General features: G+C 33.6%; 2 protein-coding genes across 2 annotated transcripts; both read right to left on the reverse strand.

The window, feature by feature from the left end:
- Positions 1-1,591: 1,591 nt before the first annotated feature.
- Positions 1,592-5,747, reverse strand: LOC139840324 (anthranilate synthase beta subunit 2, chloroplastic-like). Its single transcript, XM_071830591.1, has 8 exons — positions 5,711-5,747; positions 4,791-5,088; positions 4,440-4,510; positions 4,245-4,282; positions 4,047-4,157; positions 2,794-2,893; positions 2,503-2,638; positions 1,592-1,901 (listed from the first exon to the last, which is right to left on the reverse strand). The coding sequence occupies exons 2-8, from the start codon at positions 5,064-5,066 to the stop codon at positions 1,797-1,799; spliced, it is 837 nt and encodes a 278-aa protein (XP_071686692.1). The 5' UTR covers positions 5,067-5,088; positions 5,711-5,747; the 3' UTR covers positions 1,592-1,796.
- Positions 5,748-12,718: 6,971 nt separating this feature from the next.
- Positions 12,719-17,336, reverse strand: LOC139840165 (uncharacterized). Its single transcript, XM_071830388.1, has 10 exons — positions 17,159-17,336; positions 16,702-16,781; positions 16,376-16,593; positions 15,983-16,097; positions 15,590-15,670; positions 15,383-15,509; positions 14,867-15,297; positions 14,114-14,244; positions 13,804-13,896; positions 12,719-13,125 (listed from the first exon to the last, which is right to left on the reverse strand). Exons 2-10 carry the CDS (start codon positions 16,720-16,722, stop codon positions 13,014-13,016), a joined length of 1,329 nt encoding a protein of 442 aa, XP_071686489.1. The 5' UTR covers positions 16,723-16,781; positions 17,159-17,336; the 3' UTR covers positions 12,719-13,013.
- Positions 17,337-18,488: the final 1,152 nt, after the last annotated feature.

The raw sequence follows: 18,488 nt of genomic DNA on the forward strand, positions 1-18,488 counted from the left end.
TTGTGGGAAAACTATTACAGTGGAGGATTTGAAATGTTTTCATACTTCACCAACTTCATATCTCTTACTATAAATAGAGATGGACATAAGCTTATTCATGCATCCCAAAAACACATTCTCATACTTGTACTAAAAGAGTTAATAGAGAGTTTGAGTGTTTAGTCTCCTAATTACAAGAGATATAAAGATTAGTGCTTATCCTTGTAATTAGAGAGAAAGTGTAATTCCTATTTTTCTTATTAGTGAAACGTTCCTTTCCTTGCCCGTGGTTTTTACCCTATTGGGGTTTTCCACGTTAAATCTCGGTGTCCTATTATTATCGTTATTTCAATTATTACTAGCGGTTTGCTATAATTCGGTGTCGCTTTTCTCAACATTTTGTACTGTCAGTTTACTTTTTTTTTTTTTTTTTAAAATTTGTTAATTGGGTTACCAAGTTGTTACTCATTCTGTCTCAAAAAAATGTCCACCTTAATGTTTCTTACTTTAAATAAAAAAAAAATCATTAAAGTTCCAAATATGCCTTGTAAAGAGGCTGGAGATAAGAGAGATAAGGCCATGAACTTTGTAATCGGGTGTCACTTATGGTGTCCCGTGTCCGTGAAAGTCGTTTGGTCAAATGGTGGGAGGGGTGCGGTGTCAAGTGTATGAACAGGTGGTGCGACCATGATTTCGAGGTTTGTGTGCGACAGGGGAGTGTGGTACGGTGGGTGTTCTTTTGTGGTTGGCATGGGTTTAGGTGATGGCAGGCACAAGGTTGATGCTGAGAGCAGCAAACTGATTAGACACGGTGTTGCAAGTTGTATTGAGCCTGATTCGAGGTGGGTGGTTGTGGTGTTATATGCAGTGATAAACCTGTTCATATTTTCAACGAAAATCGCAAATGACTCAGGTTGATTCAATCAAAGCACCTATAGACCGATGACCCCCCCCCCCCCACAAACCATCTCCTAGTTCACACCGCCTCCGTATAACCCAAACCACAAATCCCCCTACCACAGTGTTTCATCCGCAATATCAACATAACTGGTAGCATATGCAATAATAGACCAGCACTTCCAACCACATTAACCACTTTCTCAATAGACACAAAAGGAAGAAGGTTCTGAACCATTACAACAAGGAGTTCAATTGTCACTTCAACCAAAATATGCCAAAAGACTAACAATGGCACAAGAACCCAAATGATATCCTACTTCAAAACGCTTCTTCCAATTATCTATCGAATAGAAAGAGGGATGACTTTCTCTACTTTTGAGAGTTTTTCACTATGAGTGGAGAAATGACTTGTCTTTATTCTCGAATAAGGGAATGATTGTCTACATTTCACCTCCTCATACACCAGTTATGTGGTATTGGATTTTGTTGTTGTTAAAGCTTAACAGTTCATCTAATTCCAGCATGGAAGATTTCAATAGCCATGACAACGTAGTCATTGACTCACTGTCATCCTTAATCAAATTGTATCCCCATGATCACTACTACCATATACACAAACAAACAAACAATTAACCACCCTCAGCCATAGTTGAACGAGTGCATGCGTGCATGTGCGCGCAACTTCATGTGTGCGTTCGTGTGTGTCATGATGCATTCAACCCATCCATCATCCCAAAGAAACTATGGTATAAAAACTACTACCAAAAACCAATCATGGACTTAAATCTTTGAGCTTAAAAATCCAAAATGTCAAAGGGACTGAACATCTAAAAATAGAAGGTTGAAATGGGTAAATCTACTATGTAGCCAATATCTTTATTCATTGTAGAAAGCTCTTTATCTTTACTGAGCAGAGTTTAGTTTCCAGAAACAGCTTCCTTGGTCTCAATCAATTTGATGAAGTTACCAACAATTTGCTTGCCTTCAGTTGTTATAATGCTCTCTGGATGGAACTGTACTCCCTGCAACACATCACAAGCATTAAGATCTCAAGCATATTACACAAAAGGAAAATATCTTTTACATAAAGTTTTAACTTTAGTTGGTATATATAAACTCATCAAGGCGCAACAAAAATTTGCACGTTCATTTGGCAGGCCATGCTAGGAAGGATACCAGTTTTGTTATATAGAGAGTGTCAACATGTTCGAATTAAAATGATTTAATTTGCATTATTGGACATCCACATTTTAAAATTTTTCAAAGGTTGGTTTGGCAAGAAGTGATATGGTCTACTATGTCGATCATTTGGAAAACACGGAACAAGATAGTGTTCAATCTTTCCTCGCGTAATCATCAAGAAATAGACAATTAAGTTTAAGTGAGGTCACAGATTAGAAAGTCAACCGATTCAAGCATGCAAGAGTTAATGACACAGTTTGGAATCATTATGCGGTTTTAAAACAAGAAAAAACAGTTTTAACCAAAAAATAAAAACAACTACGTACTTAATTAAAGTGAGGCCTCAAAACGAGATAAACTGTATCAAAAAATAAAGGGAAACAAGGTACGAATCTGATTTATTATTAGTAAAAAGACAACACAAGGGAAAATGCACATTACTTGCAGATGTCGGTATACTTTGTGACGAGCAGCCATCACGAGTCCATCCTCTGTCCAAGCTGTAATCTCAAGTTCATCACTAGGAAACGTCTCTTTCTCAATCACAAGGCTGTGATATCTACCAACCGTAAACGGGCTGCCAACAAAATGCAAAATGACCATCATTCACAATATACAAACCGTAGCGTTAAGGCAAAAAGAATATCATAACAGAAATGAGACATATGGTAGGCAAAAAAATAGATAAGCAAAAAATTACTCATGACGATAGTTAGAAGTGACTGGACATACTTTGATACGCCTGCAAACAAACCATTTTCCCCGCCCTCGTTATGATAAACCAGGGAACTTTTTCCATGAATAACACCATAAGGAGAGCGCACGATTTTCCCTGTACAAAAGTATATAAGTTGTTAGCACATGCACAGAAAAAGAAATGAACAATTACTAGCAGTTTAAAGCTAACAAGTATCCATGAATGATACGTATTAAAGGATTAAAATCAGATAAAGTCGGGCACGCATCAAATAAATTTAATACATTTTAATGATTGTGTTTATGTATTTATATGAAGAAGAATAACAAATTTAGACAGATGGTTCAATTATGGTTCCATGTAGAAACTAGTTTTCTCACGTGTGAGTGTGTGACAAGGTAAGGAATGCTCATTTACGTAGAATGATCTTACATAAAAAGAAAATAGCTTATAGATATGAAAGAGGGATAGAATTATAATTGGTTTAAAGTGTATGTAACACGTATAGAATTATAGACAGTTTGATAATGCTAATATACATTTCATCTTTAATCAAACCTAATCTTTAGGACAGGATCCTAATAGTAATGTGCAGTAATATTAAAATATCTATACACAATGCTTGAATCACCCAACAATGGCATACATTGCTCAATTAATATCATAATATGACATAGCTAAAGTGTTTAATACAATATTAGTCCATGTAATTGTAAGCTAAAACATATTGATCCAATGTTTTATACAGCCGCCTATAGGTCTATGTTGCGAAGGGACAATTGTAGCTGAGTAGGGACACATAAACCTGATACGTGAAAGCATAAATTTGGAAGCTTTAAAAAGGATAACCATATTGGGGTCGTTAAAGCATAAATGGATCAATTAGTTAACATATCAAACCACTAAAAGACTCAGTTATCAAAGTTTTTCAGCGATGAATATAGAAAATTCGAAATTTAAAACTCTTTAAGTACCATATGACTTCCCACATAGTTTAATAAAAATAATCACTAAACTATAATTAATACCCATTAGCAAAACCAAATTTAAATAATCTTGTATTAGTGTATCTTGTATGTAACGACAGCTGATGAGCAAACACCTAGTCCGATTTAAAATCCTTTACAAAAGAGATATGATGTTCAAATAAGGAAGCTGGTTCAATTAAAGCCATGTGTGTCCTCTATAAGAAAGGATAATTTTCAAAACTAAATGGTCCCATTACAAGTACTTATTAACGTGTTCATAACAAACTATATCATTGATTGTATGATGTCAAATAACTAACCTCCAAAAGCTTCACCGATGCACTGTAGTCCCATGCATACACCAAACAAAGGTACATGAGGTCCAAGTTCCAGTACCGTTTGCGATGATATTCCTGAATCTTGTGGTGCACCTGCAAAAGAGAAAAAACGCCTTATCTTTAGAGATTGATATTGTGGGTAAAATATTAAAGGCAAAATACGCAGTTAAATGACCATACCTGGTCCAGGCGATATAAGAATTCCTCTTGGTTTTTTCCTGTTAAACAAAACGACACAAGGAAAGTAAAAAAGGGAAAAGGAAAGATATAGAACAGAAAATGTTGACAAATGTTGAAAATTTCTTGAAGTAAATAACATAAACAGATCCGCATAACAATTGTAATAAAAATCCAAATAAGATAACAAATAATTACGTTTTGAGTTCATCTACAGTAAGCTCATCGTTCCGGTAAACCTCAAAGTTGCATCCCAGCTCTCCCATATACTAGAAATTAAAAAAAAAAAAAAAAAAAGCAAAAGAGGCATTAGAAATTTACCATAAGTTAACAAGAACAAAAAATAGCCATGTGCAAACATATTTAACAGAAACAAAAAAAAAAAAAAAAAAAAAAACACAGTTTTAAGTTTTACTCGGTCCGTAAAGCTCGTCTCAACAAATTTTCCATTGTTACTCAGATAATAAAGGAAGTGATTTATAACTTTTACAGAACATAAAAGTGCCCGTCTTGAATTCATTCTTAGTTTTCTCAAGAATAGGGGACAACCTGGCAAAGGTTATAAGTGAAGCTATCATAATTGTCGATGACAATTATCGGGTTGTTGTTTTTGGCCAAACCACCCAACGAGCTTGATGATTCTTTCTCCGAGATGGCATGCGATATTCTCGGTAAAATTCTAGTTTCCTTTGATCGCATACCGCACAAGGTAACATCGTTTACTAGAACTAACTGCGTCGCCCTGTTAAGACATAGTGTTTTCTGAGGCGGTATTGAGGATCGTAGTTGAATGGATGAGTTCTGAGGCAATGTAAAAGCTACCATTGTTGTAACTTCAAGCAATCCTCTGCAACAATAAAGGTTCTATATATTATTTAATTACATTCACAATTCACAAATCCTGTTTTGTTTCATATTAATAGTAGTTGTAATCAAATCCAGAGTCATTTAATTAAACGATTTACAGACAAACTAAATCCACTTGATTTGTTCAATCTTGAATGTGTACATAATTCAATTTGTTATCAACCATTAAAACATGTTACATTTATATAGAAACAAAAATGATCATGAAGTATACATAAGAAAATGACTAACTGCAAACAGAATATCATATAAAAAAAATTATTTTATTCTTTAATAATACATTGGGAATTAATAAGGATACTAACATTTCTTTCTTTGTTTTAACATCAAAAGGCATTATATACTTTACTAAGCAATTGAATATTTAATTATATACAATGAATACAAATGAAAAATAGTGATAAGCAATTGAGCGATGAATACAATTAGGTCAGAGTGTTGGTCAAGTGTGCATACAGATTTCAAGGAAATAAAATTATAATAATATTATAATATAATATGATTACAGAAAACATGAATAAAACAAGTAACTGGAATAATTAGATTAATTGAAGGTGAGTGTGTGTTTGTGTTGGGAGTATAAGGGAGAAAAGAGAGAGAACCTTATGTTGCAATGGCAGCTTGAAGAAGCCCTTTTGCTCCTGCAGAAATGGAGGGGGTGTTAAATACTTGTCTAAAAATTGACTTACAGCTAAAGAGTTAGCACTAATTAATTTTAATTAATGTGTTATTAAATGTATTAAAAATATAAAATACATTTTGATGTATCTTGAATTACCCTATCTAATGTATCAATTTTCTTACAATAATTCAAATAGTATTCATTATAAATTACATTTAGCATTCTATTATTAATTATAGTGTATTAATTTTTAAAGTATTGTATTGTTATAGTATAATGTAATATTACTATTGTTCTTACATACCATTTGTGAGCAATTTTATGGTCGTTTAATGACTTACGGAATGTTGTTTTTAAATAAACAGGCCATGTATTTGTTCTTACATACCATTTGTGAGCAATTTTATGGTCGTTTAATGGCTTACGGAATGTTGTTTTTAAATAAACAGGTCATGTATGATTTAGTGTTGAAAAAGTGGTTAGTGTATAATCATTATCTTGTTAGTAATCATGAGGTTTACGTATGTTGGTGTTTGTCGTCAATGTTATTATTTTATTAATCATATGTTTCCATACATTATATTATAATGTAATGCAATATTATTATTTTTATTTTCGTAACTATTTATATCATTAATTATTAATTATTAACACAAATTAATAATTAATATCTATTCTATAGTTTCTATTAAAATCCTAAAATGATGATGTCATTATTAAGCTAATTTCTTTATTAAAAGAAAATCAAAAAACAAAAGAAAAAAATCTAAGTATGGTGGGTGATGTCATTAATCTAAGATGTCATTAATCTAAATAATTTTGAATTAAAATTAAATCTTATTAATTAATTTTATTAATAATTATTTTAATTATTAAAATTAAATAATTTTAAATTATTTTAATTAATTATTTTGAATTGAGTACGAAAATGTATAAAAGCTAGGTAGAAGGTACTAATTCTAAAGTTATATTTTAATTTACCCTTTTAAAATAAAATGACAACCAATATTATCTCTTATGATTGGACGTGGATTGTTCAATATGCATTTTAGGTGTTTGATGAAATGTTCAGCTGACGAGTTTCTTAGTAAAACTCTGTGATTCCATTTAATACTTAAAACATATCATTAAACTATTTTTTTAAACAAACTCGTGGTACCACAATCAAAAAAAAAAAAAAAAAATCTAAGCATGGTAGGTGATGTCATTAATCTAAATAATTTTGAATTAAAATTAAATCTTATTAATTAGTTAATATTATTAAATCTTATTAATAATTATTTTAATTATTAAAATTAAATAATTTTGAATTATTTTAATTAATTATTTTGAATTGAGTACGAGAAGGTTTAAAGCTAGGCAGAAGAAAACCAATTCTAAATTTATATTTTAATTTACACTTTTAAAATAAAATGACAACCAATATTATCTCTTATGATTGGATGTGGATTGTTTAATAAGTATTTTAGGTGTTTGATGAAATATTCAGCTGACGAGTTTCTTAGTCGGACTCTGTGGTTTCACCGATCATTAAACTAAATGACTTTAGCATTTACGTTCACTTAATACCTAAAACATATCATTAAACTGTTTCGTTTAAACAAATCCGTGATTTCACGGGTGATTTCACTAGTTTATTATGATAATGCGTTATATCTTACTTTCTAGAAGTTTGTAAAGTCAATTTTAATATTAAAGAATTTCACGGTAAGTGTAATTCCTGAAATTGTGGTATTCTCCCATATCTAAAATATTAGATTACATGAGTGTATATAATAATATTGATATGTAACTGTTGTGTATCTAGACATATAACTAAAATACAATACAATCACTGTACAATAACTCTTCTGCTAAGTGCTAATAATTCCAACAATTGCATAAATGTATTAACCACTAAACCTCATTTCTATAACACTTTATACATGTTGTACAATTATCTACTAATCCTCTAAGGTGCCCGGGAAAAAAAAAATCGAAAATGGTCACAAGATAACTCCATTAGGCAACCGAGTAAAACTATGAGTAGACGAAACTTTATCCATTTACACGTACAATTATATTATGGTCACCGGCTAGTTACAAGGGATCCATTGAGATAAATTCGGACATACATCATTTTCAGTTTATGCTAGAATACTGACGGTGGAAAATTTTATTGAGCATTTAAGTTGTCAACCATTCTCTTTGAGTGAAGTTTTATCAGTCATATTTAGATATTTAATCAGCCATGACTAAGCAGTATTTTCGAGCTGAGCGGATAAGCAATTCTCAGCCACACAGTGAACATTCAATGGTTAAACGATAATGATTTCTGCCCATTAACATTTATTTTTACACGTTAACATTCATAGGGTTTTGTATATAATAATAAGGCATAGGGTTTTGTAGCCATGAAACTCATTGAATTATAAAGGTTTGTGTCTGCTACAAAACCAATCTGTTCATGAAGTTCACCAACATCCGCTGAATAGCTAAATGAAATGTGCATAATTCAAGAAAGTACTATTTTACAAAAAAATTATATTAAACCCCTAGCGAGGAGCTAAAAAAGAAAACAAAGTTATAAGGCATATAATGGGTTATATAGCCAAGGGTGGTACAGATTGTTGTTCGGTTCCAGTGAACCGATGTCTCAGTATGAGGCTGTTGCAGGTTTGTTGTTTGGTTGCATCCTCGTCAGAATCTTATTTGACTTTAGTCGCCGGATCTCTTCAGAGAGTCACTTGGAAATGGTCTATTCTTTTTGTTCACCGAAGGAATTTTCATTTGGCCGAACTTTTACATGTGGTGATGCTTATCTGTTGGCATCAACCTGGAATTTCGCTTGTCGGTTTCTGGTAAGTGTTAAAATCATCATTTGTGTGTGATGGTCGTTGCCATTTTTAGCTGACCAACACATCTTCATCATCATTTTCCCATCGTTGACGTTGCTCTCTCGTGTCGCTACCCTACCTAAGCTTAACGTCCCTCTCCTTTCTCTCCTTTTCTGGTTGTTCCCTCTTAGTTACAGATAATGCTCCACATTTTGGAGAATACGACGCATTGGGTCCCTAAGGGGGCTTTTTCCCCAAACCATTAGAAATATGAAGGAACGAAGTAGACACAGGCCAAGTTGAAAGTAAGGCTTTAAGTGAATGTTGATAGACAATACAATAGATGAACACATTAGAAATGCAACGCCTTCCACTTTCGACACAAACAATTTTAGAAACCAAAAACACATTTACACCGCACCGTATCTTGAATAAACAAACTACATGACATGACAACCGACTTCAATTGACTTAATTCTCCCAATGGACCCAAGTGACATATGCAAACACAAGTTAAAACACGACATTGAATCATCGAAACCAAACCCTAATTTCAGATAATTATACTTTTGGGCCTAACTTAATCGTTTACTACTTCCTCACACTGATCACATATCACATATTTCTGTAACTATTATATCTGAATATCTAATATCTAAAAACTATACATTTGTATTCCAAATACCTGGCAAACCAAACCCAAAGTGCTCAATTTGGGTCTAATGGGTCTTACATATGGGTCAAACGGGTCGAGTTGTAAAGTTTCTAGTTTTTGGGATTCGCATCCCTAAAAATTGGTCCAATGAGTTTTTTTAAAACATATGGGGTCTTGGACCAAAAAATAAGAAATGGGTCGACCAGGTTCAGATCCAACAAGTCCAACAAATAGAGATGGGTCCAACGGGTCTTGTATATGGGTCCAATAGGTTGAGCTGTAAAATTTTGTATTTTAGTTGCACGATGTAATTTTTCAGAATAAAATATAAAATAATAATAATAATAATAAATAATAAAAATGATATAAAAATATTTAAAACTAAAATTTAATTGAAAAAGTTGGTTCTCGACCCGACCCGACCCAACCCAACCCGTTGGGTCTCGACCCACTCAGACCCAACCCAACCCGGGTTCCGACCCAACCCGTTTGGCCCATTTAAATTCTGACCCGTTTCGACCCATGACCCGTTTCGACCCAAACCCATATGGGTCTCGACCCAACCCGACCCGTTTGCCAGGCATTTTCCAATATAGACCTTCAAACTCATTCATTTTTCTTTGTAGTTTCTTTCTGTTATTTCACATTATCTCACAATAACACACGCATTTACATGTATGACGCTACCAAGAACCTTAACTTATCACCTCACAAACACTATAAAAAATCATCACACAATGTCAATAGCACTCCACCAAGCAATGACTATTACAAAACGCCAAGCGACGGCTAGAATGAGACACCACATTAGGGCTACAACGAAACCGCCTCACAAGGGTTATACTATCATGTTACACATAGTTAACAGGCTATAAAAATTACCACACAAAGGCTATAACGGAACCGCCTCACAAGGGCTATACTATCATGTTACACACTTACACGTAGTTATTTCATCACATTATCGTAATGAAACCTATAAGATCGCATATATATTGTACTCACCTTGGTTATCGCTTGCTAATTAACTTGAAATCGGCTTGCTAGCTAACTTGAATGGTCACTTTCAAGAACCTATCATTAAAAGTATTCACATATCATTCATGCTTCCATTATCTACATAATAACTACACAAATTACTCAGTAATCACATAGTTAACCCATAGCTCACATAATCACCCATAATCTTGTTTCTTGGCTAGTTAACTTACTCTTAAGAACTTCATCACGTGCACATTCATAAAACCTTCCATTTCTCTTAATAACATCGTGTACATAAACTTCTAACTATTAGTTAGTTTCCAATAGTATGCATACATATATACATTTTTCTTAACCTCAGAACATCGTTTTCAGTTATCTAGTATATATTTTCGTCATAATTCAAAAGTAATCGAGCACCAAACATGAGTGATAACTAAAATTAAGGTTTATATGAACTTAGAAACTCCATATCATCATCATCATCATCATCATCATCATCATCATCATCTATATCTCAATAGCACATGATACACAGGAATCTATTAAAAAAAAAAAAAAAAAAAAATTACCACAGGTTAGGGTTTATGTGAAAACCCCTAATTTAATTAGTTCAATCCTCAAAAATGTTAATGATATAGAAGTGAAGTTTGTTAGGAGAGTAAGAAGGAAATATTGCTGAAATTTGAAAATTAAGTTTGATGAGAAAAACTCATCCCTGGCTCCCTATTGCGTCGCCACCAACCGTTACTCTTTCATTTTTTTAATTTGTTTTTTCTAATGGTCAGACCAGTTGGAGTGGTAGGAGGCGTGTGTTTGTGTGAGTTGTTTTTTTTTTTTTTTTTTTTTTTTTTGTACTTTTTTGATGAATATGACGTGTGAGTTTTTTTATGTGAAGTAGTGGTTGTGTTGGTTTTTGGTGTGAGTTAGAAGTATTGTAATTATGTGTTAAAATACAATTGGGTTAAGTATTAAATATTAAAAAAGAATAAAAATAATATTTTTAAAATAATAAAAAATTAAAAAAATGAAGCAACACCCGTTACTTTTGGTGTTGGATCCCAACCAATGCCCTCAAACTGCCCCAAACCAATGCCCCAATACGGATAAAAGGGGCGTTGCTTCTTTGCCACATGGGATCCCACGGGCGTGGGAAAGCCTTGATACATATGGTCTTGGAGTGTAAATGAAATGGAAATCTAGGAACAATATTTATATTTACGGGAGTATACTTACGGAGTAATATTAATTGGGTATTCATTCGGCCCGCCACTTGAGATGATTTAAGGATGTGTTGGGAGAAAAACCACCCACCCGATCATATTCATAACACGCATCGGGAGGAAATCACATTGGAAAAGCAAACTCCTTTGAAGATCGAATCCTTAACCTTTCGCATCCACCGAATAACCGAGGTACCACTGAGGCAATGTTTTATCCTACTTCAAAGATTTCATCATTTATGTCAGTTGTCTCTTCTTTCATCTTTCGGTGTTTGGGTTAGAGATTTTACGAGTTTTGATTATTTACATTTTTATCAATTCAGGTTGTCAGGTACAAGTAGGTGATTTACTTTCTGATAGATTTCTGAACTCTAGTTGTGCAAAGAAGTGAGTTTTTCCTTTAATGTTTAATGTCAATTATGGTGTTCGTTTAGCATTGAAGCAATGGTGTTAGGGTCGTGTTCAATATGCAGATTCAAATAAATTAATGGATCTTGTAATCGGACTCTTAGTTTGTAGGAATTTGTATCACATTAGATCTATTCTAATTTAAGATTTGTTTTTGAGAAAGTAAGTAAATAAATCCGAATAAAATAAAATAATCTAAAATGATACTGTCAAATAAGTGACTTTTCCCTAATCTCGAGTCTTTAAAAGGGACAGCGTTTCAATATCTCCATAAACTCCAAAGAGTGACAACCTCCTTAACAAAGTTTGCAGAACTAGTGTAACTCGAATGATTTAGCATCAAGCAAACGTCTCAAATGCCATTTCAATGCAGGATTAGATAAATTTAACCACCTAGCAATATTGACAAAAACTTGAGTCGCAAATTCGTTCCATATCATTTCACCATGAACGAGTACGTGTGAAGAATCTTCAGAATGTCGCAAACAAGAGTCGCAGACTGCTTGGAACGTCAAAATAGCGTTTAATGAGATTTACTTTCATGGACGATTCAAAAACAGTCTCCAACTAAACACATTTACCTTAATTGGGACTGATATGCACCACCTGGTAGGACCAGAACCACTCGGAACATATGATTATCGATCATAGCACGTGCATTTGCAACTGTGAAACCAAGGGGGCTGTTGCCAGACCAGTGCCACGTGTCTGCTTCATTTTGAATAAGAACCGGAATGTAATTCGAGAAAGACCTCTTTCAACTTCTATAACATTACACGTTACTAGTGGTTGATGAATACTGCAATGAATTTCCTTTCTTCTTTGGTTATGACTTATGATGATGTCAGCTTGTCTACCCAGGGGAATCTTAATTTACTAAAAAATTATTTACAAAAGAAAAAGGCTTCAAAGAAATGTATTTTGATCTTTCTAAATAAAGTAATGATACTTTAAAAATACCAAGATTGAACACTGTTAAAAAAAAAAAACCAACAGACAATGGTACTAATGTACAATTCTTTCTATATAAAGATTAAACATTGCTTTAGAAAGATGAAAAATAAAACATGATTCGAATTTTAGAAACCCAATGAACATTGGTAGCAATGTATTACCCCCTTCTAAAGCATAATCTCCAACTAAATTATGAATTGGTAGCAATATGCAGAGTAATGGTTCCATAAACACGGCACCAAATCATTATCGATGGCCAAGCTTCCGTTTCTTTGCCTCTTTTCTCATTCGTTCTCTCCTTTCTTCTTCTTCAATCTTCTTAAGCTCTTCTTCATCTTCCTTAGCACCAATCCTCGCACTAAATTGCAGATCAATTAGTCACACAGTAAATATATCACAGATTTGGTTCAAAGCATTCTATAGATTCACAAATTTCGCAATGAGTGTACTGCAGATTTGGTGCAAAATATGTGGTTTGTTGGATAATGGGTAAAAACGAGTTCTTTATAGGGTCAGCACTTAACTTTTTTTTGCCCATTTCAATCTTACAATAATTATATGATTTTCAAAAGTTACACTATAACAGGTATAATACAAATCTAGGGTAATATTATTAAGAGATGTTAAATGTTGATGAATATTAGCTTATTACAACCTGTTTAAACTTTAAACCATCCAACCCATCTTCTTTTAGCTAATTATTTTATCTGACAAGACAATTTTGAACTACAGTATAACCCTAATCGACCCATTCGGGTCAAGTTAGATTGACGCGCACACACTTTTTTCTCCACTTTCATTTTGTTTTACTTTTCGAAAAGAGAACAAAACAATAACTTTGTTAAATATGATGACTACGCTAATATAATGACGAACAAACGGAACAACAGTATGAATTAAGCTAATAAAAGCTGATCAGAAATATCTAATTTCAAAAACTTGTGACAAATTTTTTTGAATGCACAACAAGTGCCTGAAAGTTAATAAAATAGTGTGCATGCATATACTTATACATATCCTCATTAACTTCACTAACCTGCGTTTCTCCTCTTGCATGATGTCATCAAAACCAGCCTCCATGTCACTATCATCATCATCATTGATATCACGAAATCTGTTGGGATTATATCTGCACAAAAAGCTGTTGTCACCCACTGTTTCAAAAATTAAAGAAATACACGCCTACCAATCGAAGTTACAGATTGACACTACAGACCATCTTAGGCTAAAATATATAATCTAATTTTAGAAAATACAAATTTTTTGACCTTGCTTTGACTTTGACCGGCTCAGTCCCGGCTAGGCAGGCTCGGCCTGACTTTAACTCGAATAGAAAGTATGTTTACCTGAACATATTTCTGATCATGCTGATGGCGTTCTGGTCGTCGTCATCATCATCAAATGGCCGAGCAGGTCTTTTTTGTGGTCGTTCCTTATGCTGTGAGCTAGATGGTGGTCTAGCTGATTGTTGCTTTATCTGTCATATTTACAACCAAATCGAAAACATGCTATATCACAATCTTAAACATAGATAAACGCATATTGGGTAAAGGGAGAACGGGTCAATAGTTTCCAAAGTACTCACAATATAACCTCCCATATCACTCTATTATCTAAAAAATACACGTAGTATTTATGTTATAATATATTTTTTGTATACAGTGTTGTAAAAATCGCTACTTGGAGAGTCCTCGGTCGGCTCAAAAACTCGGGGAGTACTTGAATGTTGACCAATTTTGACTTTGACTGTTTTTGACCAATTTTTGACCAACTTTACGAGTTTTGGCCGAATTTTGACCGTTTTTCCGAGTAATTCCGAGTTCTGGTCAAGTTTGACCAAGTTTGACAGAGTGCTCGTCGAGTACTCGCCGAGTTGCAAAACCGAGTACTTGCCGAGGAATTCCGAGTTCTGCAACACTTTTTGTATATTAGATCCAAATATTATTTTAAGTAATGTTTCAGGTCAACCAAACCCAGACCTATTATGACCGGTACAAAAACTAGTTGTTTTGACCTGAAACCACTTGTTACCCAACCCGCCTATTCTACCACCACTATAGTGTACACAGTAGAGGCACACCACAAAGAAACAAACATACCTGAGGTTTAGAAGTCGTCACAGGTTTTCTAATCGTGTTTCCGTTGCTAAATCCTCTATCATCCCTCTTATGTTCAACGGGTCTCTTCTGCACAGATGGTGGTGATCTAGAGGGAAGCGGTTTGTGACCGGTGGGTATAGACCCTCTAGCAACTTGTGTAGAATTCACCTTTTGCTTGTTAACCAACGGCGTCTTTGAAGGCAAAGGTTTATGTCCCGAAGGCCGACCCTGACCACTCCCTTCATTTCTGACAACTTGTTTTCTTGAATCTAATGATGTCGAAGTCAACTTACTCGCAGTACCAGGTCTTTGACTTTGTGGACCAGATTTTGGTCGCATTTGACTAGACGTCGGCACGGGTCTTCTCTCTTCACGACCATTCATGACTTTTCTACCATTAGTGTTTGCTTGTCTTTCTGACGGACGCACCTCTTCATCATATGAATAGCTCCATGTAAATATTTTGGGATACGTATATTTTGTATAATAATAAAAAGTGTATACGCAGTAACGTACCGGGTTTTGGAGCGGGGACCCTTTTAGGAGGAATCTTTGGAGGAACTGGAAGCTCAGCGTCATCCGATAATAGAAATGAGTAGTCTCTCGTATTCTTTAGCATCTGAATTTTTGCTTGAGGTCTTGACTAAAAAGTAAAAAAGAAGTGTGTGAACATACGGGGTCAAAATAGAACTAAAATATTGGTCAGATGCAAATAATCCTTACGTAATTATCTACTTTCCGAGGCTGCCCATTGCCGTTGGGTCGGGGCTTGGTAACTGCTTGAGTCGAAGAACCACCCCTGTTCTGCAGTAGAAGCCAGCAAAAAGATATAACTTTAATATTAATATTAATTCAATATTACTCTATTGATTGTAAGCATTTATTTATTTCATATTAATCAGAAATTAAACGTGTGACGAGCTTTGAACTATTAAGTGACCTCTTAACCATGATGTAGAATTGCCAGTGTGAACTGCCAACATTACATGCACTACTGTTATTATTACATTATATGCACTACTGTAAACACTTCATAAAAACCAAAAGGTTATTATTACTCTTTGAGCATAAATCTAGAACTTGAATGATTATTAGGAAAAGAAAGAAAAAACATACAATAGTAGTTTTTGAAACCCTTGCTGCCAAATGTGGATTCTCCAACAGCGACTTGCTTTCTTGAATTACTCTTTGAGCAATAACTGGTTGTGATGGCCCAAAAAAAGATCCAAAACTGCAACACATAAAAATACTAAATGAAAAAATGAACGATGTTATACTAATATGTTAATCCCCACAGGAAAACGAATGAGGCTTTTGAGACACCATTTGTTATTGAGATACAAACAAAAACAGACATCCATAGCTTTTAAATGAAATAGTGCCTATTTCCAAAAGTGACGATCCTTGAAGATTCTTATACAGGAAGACAGGAAAATCAAAACTAGAGAGATATAAACACGCCTACATAACATGTTTTTTTTTTTTTAAACAAGAAAGGAAGGTACTTACTTATCATATGGCATTTTACTTTTTTTCTCCCTTGAATTGGCAGAGACAGAACCTGCACCTATCTTCATCTTTTTTCTATGAATTTCCTTCAACTTATTCCTCAGTTCAAGGTATTCCAACGCTTCCCGTGTCGGCGGGCATTCCTCTTTCTCCTGTTCTTCATATTCATCACCATCCTCTTCATATTCACCAGCTTCATCTTCATAATCCTCATATTGCTGCACGTGTTACCATAAACAACAAAGTTAACTAATAAGATTACCCCCTAAAACATCACAATGGAAATGAAAAAAAAAGGTTAAAAGATTAACTCCTTAGTTACTTACATCTAAATCATATCCTGCCATTGAACTCTTAAATCTTCAAAGGCCTACTTGGCAAATGAAAGATGCAATAAACAGACAAACTGCAAAAAAGTTAGCATGTATAAGAGATACAAATCATATTAATTTAATGTATTGATTGAAAGAAAAAAGAATGGGAAAAAGTAATTAAAATTAGGGTTACAGTCCTACAATTAGGCAACCTACCAAATCAACAGCTAGCACCAAAAAATCACAATGGCATAAATTTGAAGGGAGAAAAATATAACACAAACTAAGAAAAAATTAATAAAAAAAAATTGTAAGCAAAAAAAATCGACCTTTTTATACACATTATATTGCAACATGCTAAATAAGAAATTGACCAAATATTCATGAAATTCGAGTAATTAATGCTACAGATCGAAAAAAATTAGCCAAAAATAGCTAAAGAAATAGTTCAATCGAAAGAGGAACTTACAAGAACCCTAATTTTCGCAATTTCGAGAGTTCAAGAATCAATAGATTCAGTTGTTGATAGTTGATCGATTAAAATGTATAGATAGAATCGGAACGGAAGCGAAACGATCGGATGACGGTTACAGTCGGTGATTTTGTTGTAGAAGAATCTCGATTTTGGCCTATCTCCGGTGATGATTTATGGCTCAACAGCCCTTTTTTTATTTCTTTTTGTTTTATCACAGCGGGTTGAAGTTACATATAGGACCGTAGAGATAAAACTTTGGAGTTGTGTCTAAATTACAACATATACCCCTGATGAAATGTCTAATTGTTGAATTTGGAAATTTGTTACTCGTAATACGTAAAGGCTAAAGCAATTGAAATTTGAAATTTATGTAACCGAAATGTTATTTACGAAAATGTGATTGTAAATTATTGCGACTAATTAATTAAGGAGTATTAATTATAGGATAGTGTCATTTCCGTTGATTTTTAATGAGTTGTCTGATTTTAAAATTGTTTAGTTGAATGATGTATCAAGTGGCTACAAAAATATTTAACGCAATATATGATTCCATTAACATCCTAACTAACGCTGGGTGGGCATTAAATCCAACGCTTCGTAACAAGCGTGTAATGGCGTTAAATGGTATGCGGCGTAAAACAGTCTGAAGCCTGAAGATGTGGGCCATTTGAGTTTCATAATAATAGTGAAAAAAAAACCATTATTAATATAAAGAAAAGATTTGAATATCAACAATGTTCAAAAACGAATGATCACTCTAATACATACATACTACAAAAAATAGAAACAAACAAGTTAAGCTAAACTAACAAACACACTAACATGGTGGTTATACACGTTCAATAATTGCTTTATAATTGATTGATTATTGATTGATTTTCTAAAGTCTTACAACATAATCATACTATTAAGTCGGAAACCTGTGTACTAGCGAGTAGCGAAGGTCTGAAGATGGCCACACGAAGAGAAATGCCCAAGCACCAATTAAGCTGAGAAGAAGGCCAAGTTGTCTACTGGTGGCCTATTTTGAATTATATTTCTGTCAAAAAGGACCAAAAGCTTGAGCCCAAAAGTTATTTCTTAAGCCTACAATAAAACTAGTATGGACTTTGAGAGGCCTGCTGGGCAGGAAATTGAGCATTCAAAGTAAATTAGACCATAAGTTGATTTTGGGCCTAAATAATATATATCATGGATTTTCATAATGAAGTTTAAGAAATGAAAATTAGCCGAGACACCTTTTGTTTTTTAATTTTAATTTTCAGTTTACACTTTTTTTTAAATTGTCAAAATACATCATTCATCATTTGTTATACCCAGTTTT

The sequence above is a fragment of the Rutidosis leptorrhynchoides genome, chromosome 4 (genome assembly GCF_046630445.1).
Source record: "Rutidosis leptorrhynchoides isolate AG116_Rl617_1_P2 chromosome 4, CSIRO_AGI_Rlap_v1, whole genome shotgun sequence".
Classification (NCBI taxonomy): domain Eukaryota; kingdom Viridiplantae; phylum Streptophyta; class Magnoliopsida; order Asterales; family Asteraceae; genus Rutidosis; species Rutidosis leptorrhynchoides.

Excerpts from the sequence above, each read along its gene's own strand:
- LOC139840324 (XM_071830591.1), bottom strand. The coding sequence starts at position 5,066 with ATGGTAGCTTTTACATTGCCTCAGAACTCATCCATTCAACTACGATCC. Across the intron at positions 4,511-4,790 it reads TCACTTATAACCTTTGCCAG|TATATGGGAGAGCTGGGATG; the intron begins GTTGTCCCCTAT and ends TTTAATTTCTAG. Across the intron at positions 2,894-4,046 it reads CATCGGTGAAGCTTTTGGAG|GGAAAATCGTGCGCTCTCCT; the intron begins GTTAGTTATTTG and ends ACTTTTGTACAG.
- LOC139840165 (XM_071830388.1), bottom strand. The coding sequence starts at position 16,722 with ATGGCAGGATATGATTTAGAT. Across the intron at positions 15,671-15,982 it reads GGGTTTCAAAAACTACTATT|AACAGGGGTGGTTCTTCGAC; the intron begins GTATGTTTTTTC and ends CTTCTACTGCAG. Across the intron at positions 13,897-14,113 it reads ATGATCAGAAATATGTTCAG|ATATAATCCCAACAGATTTC; the intron begins GTAAACATACTT and ends CTTTTTGTGCAG.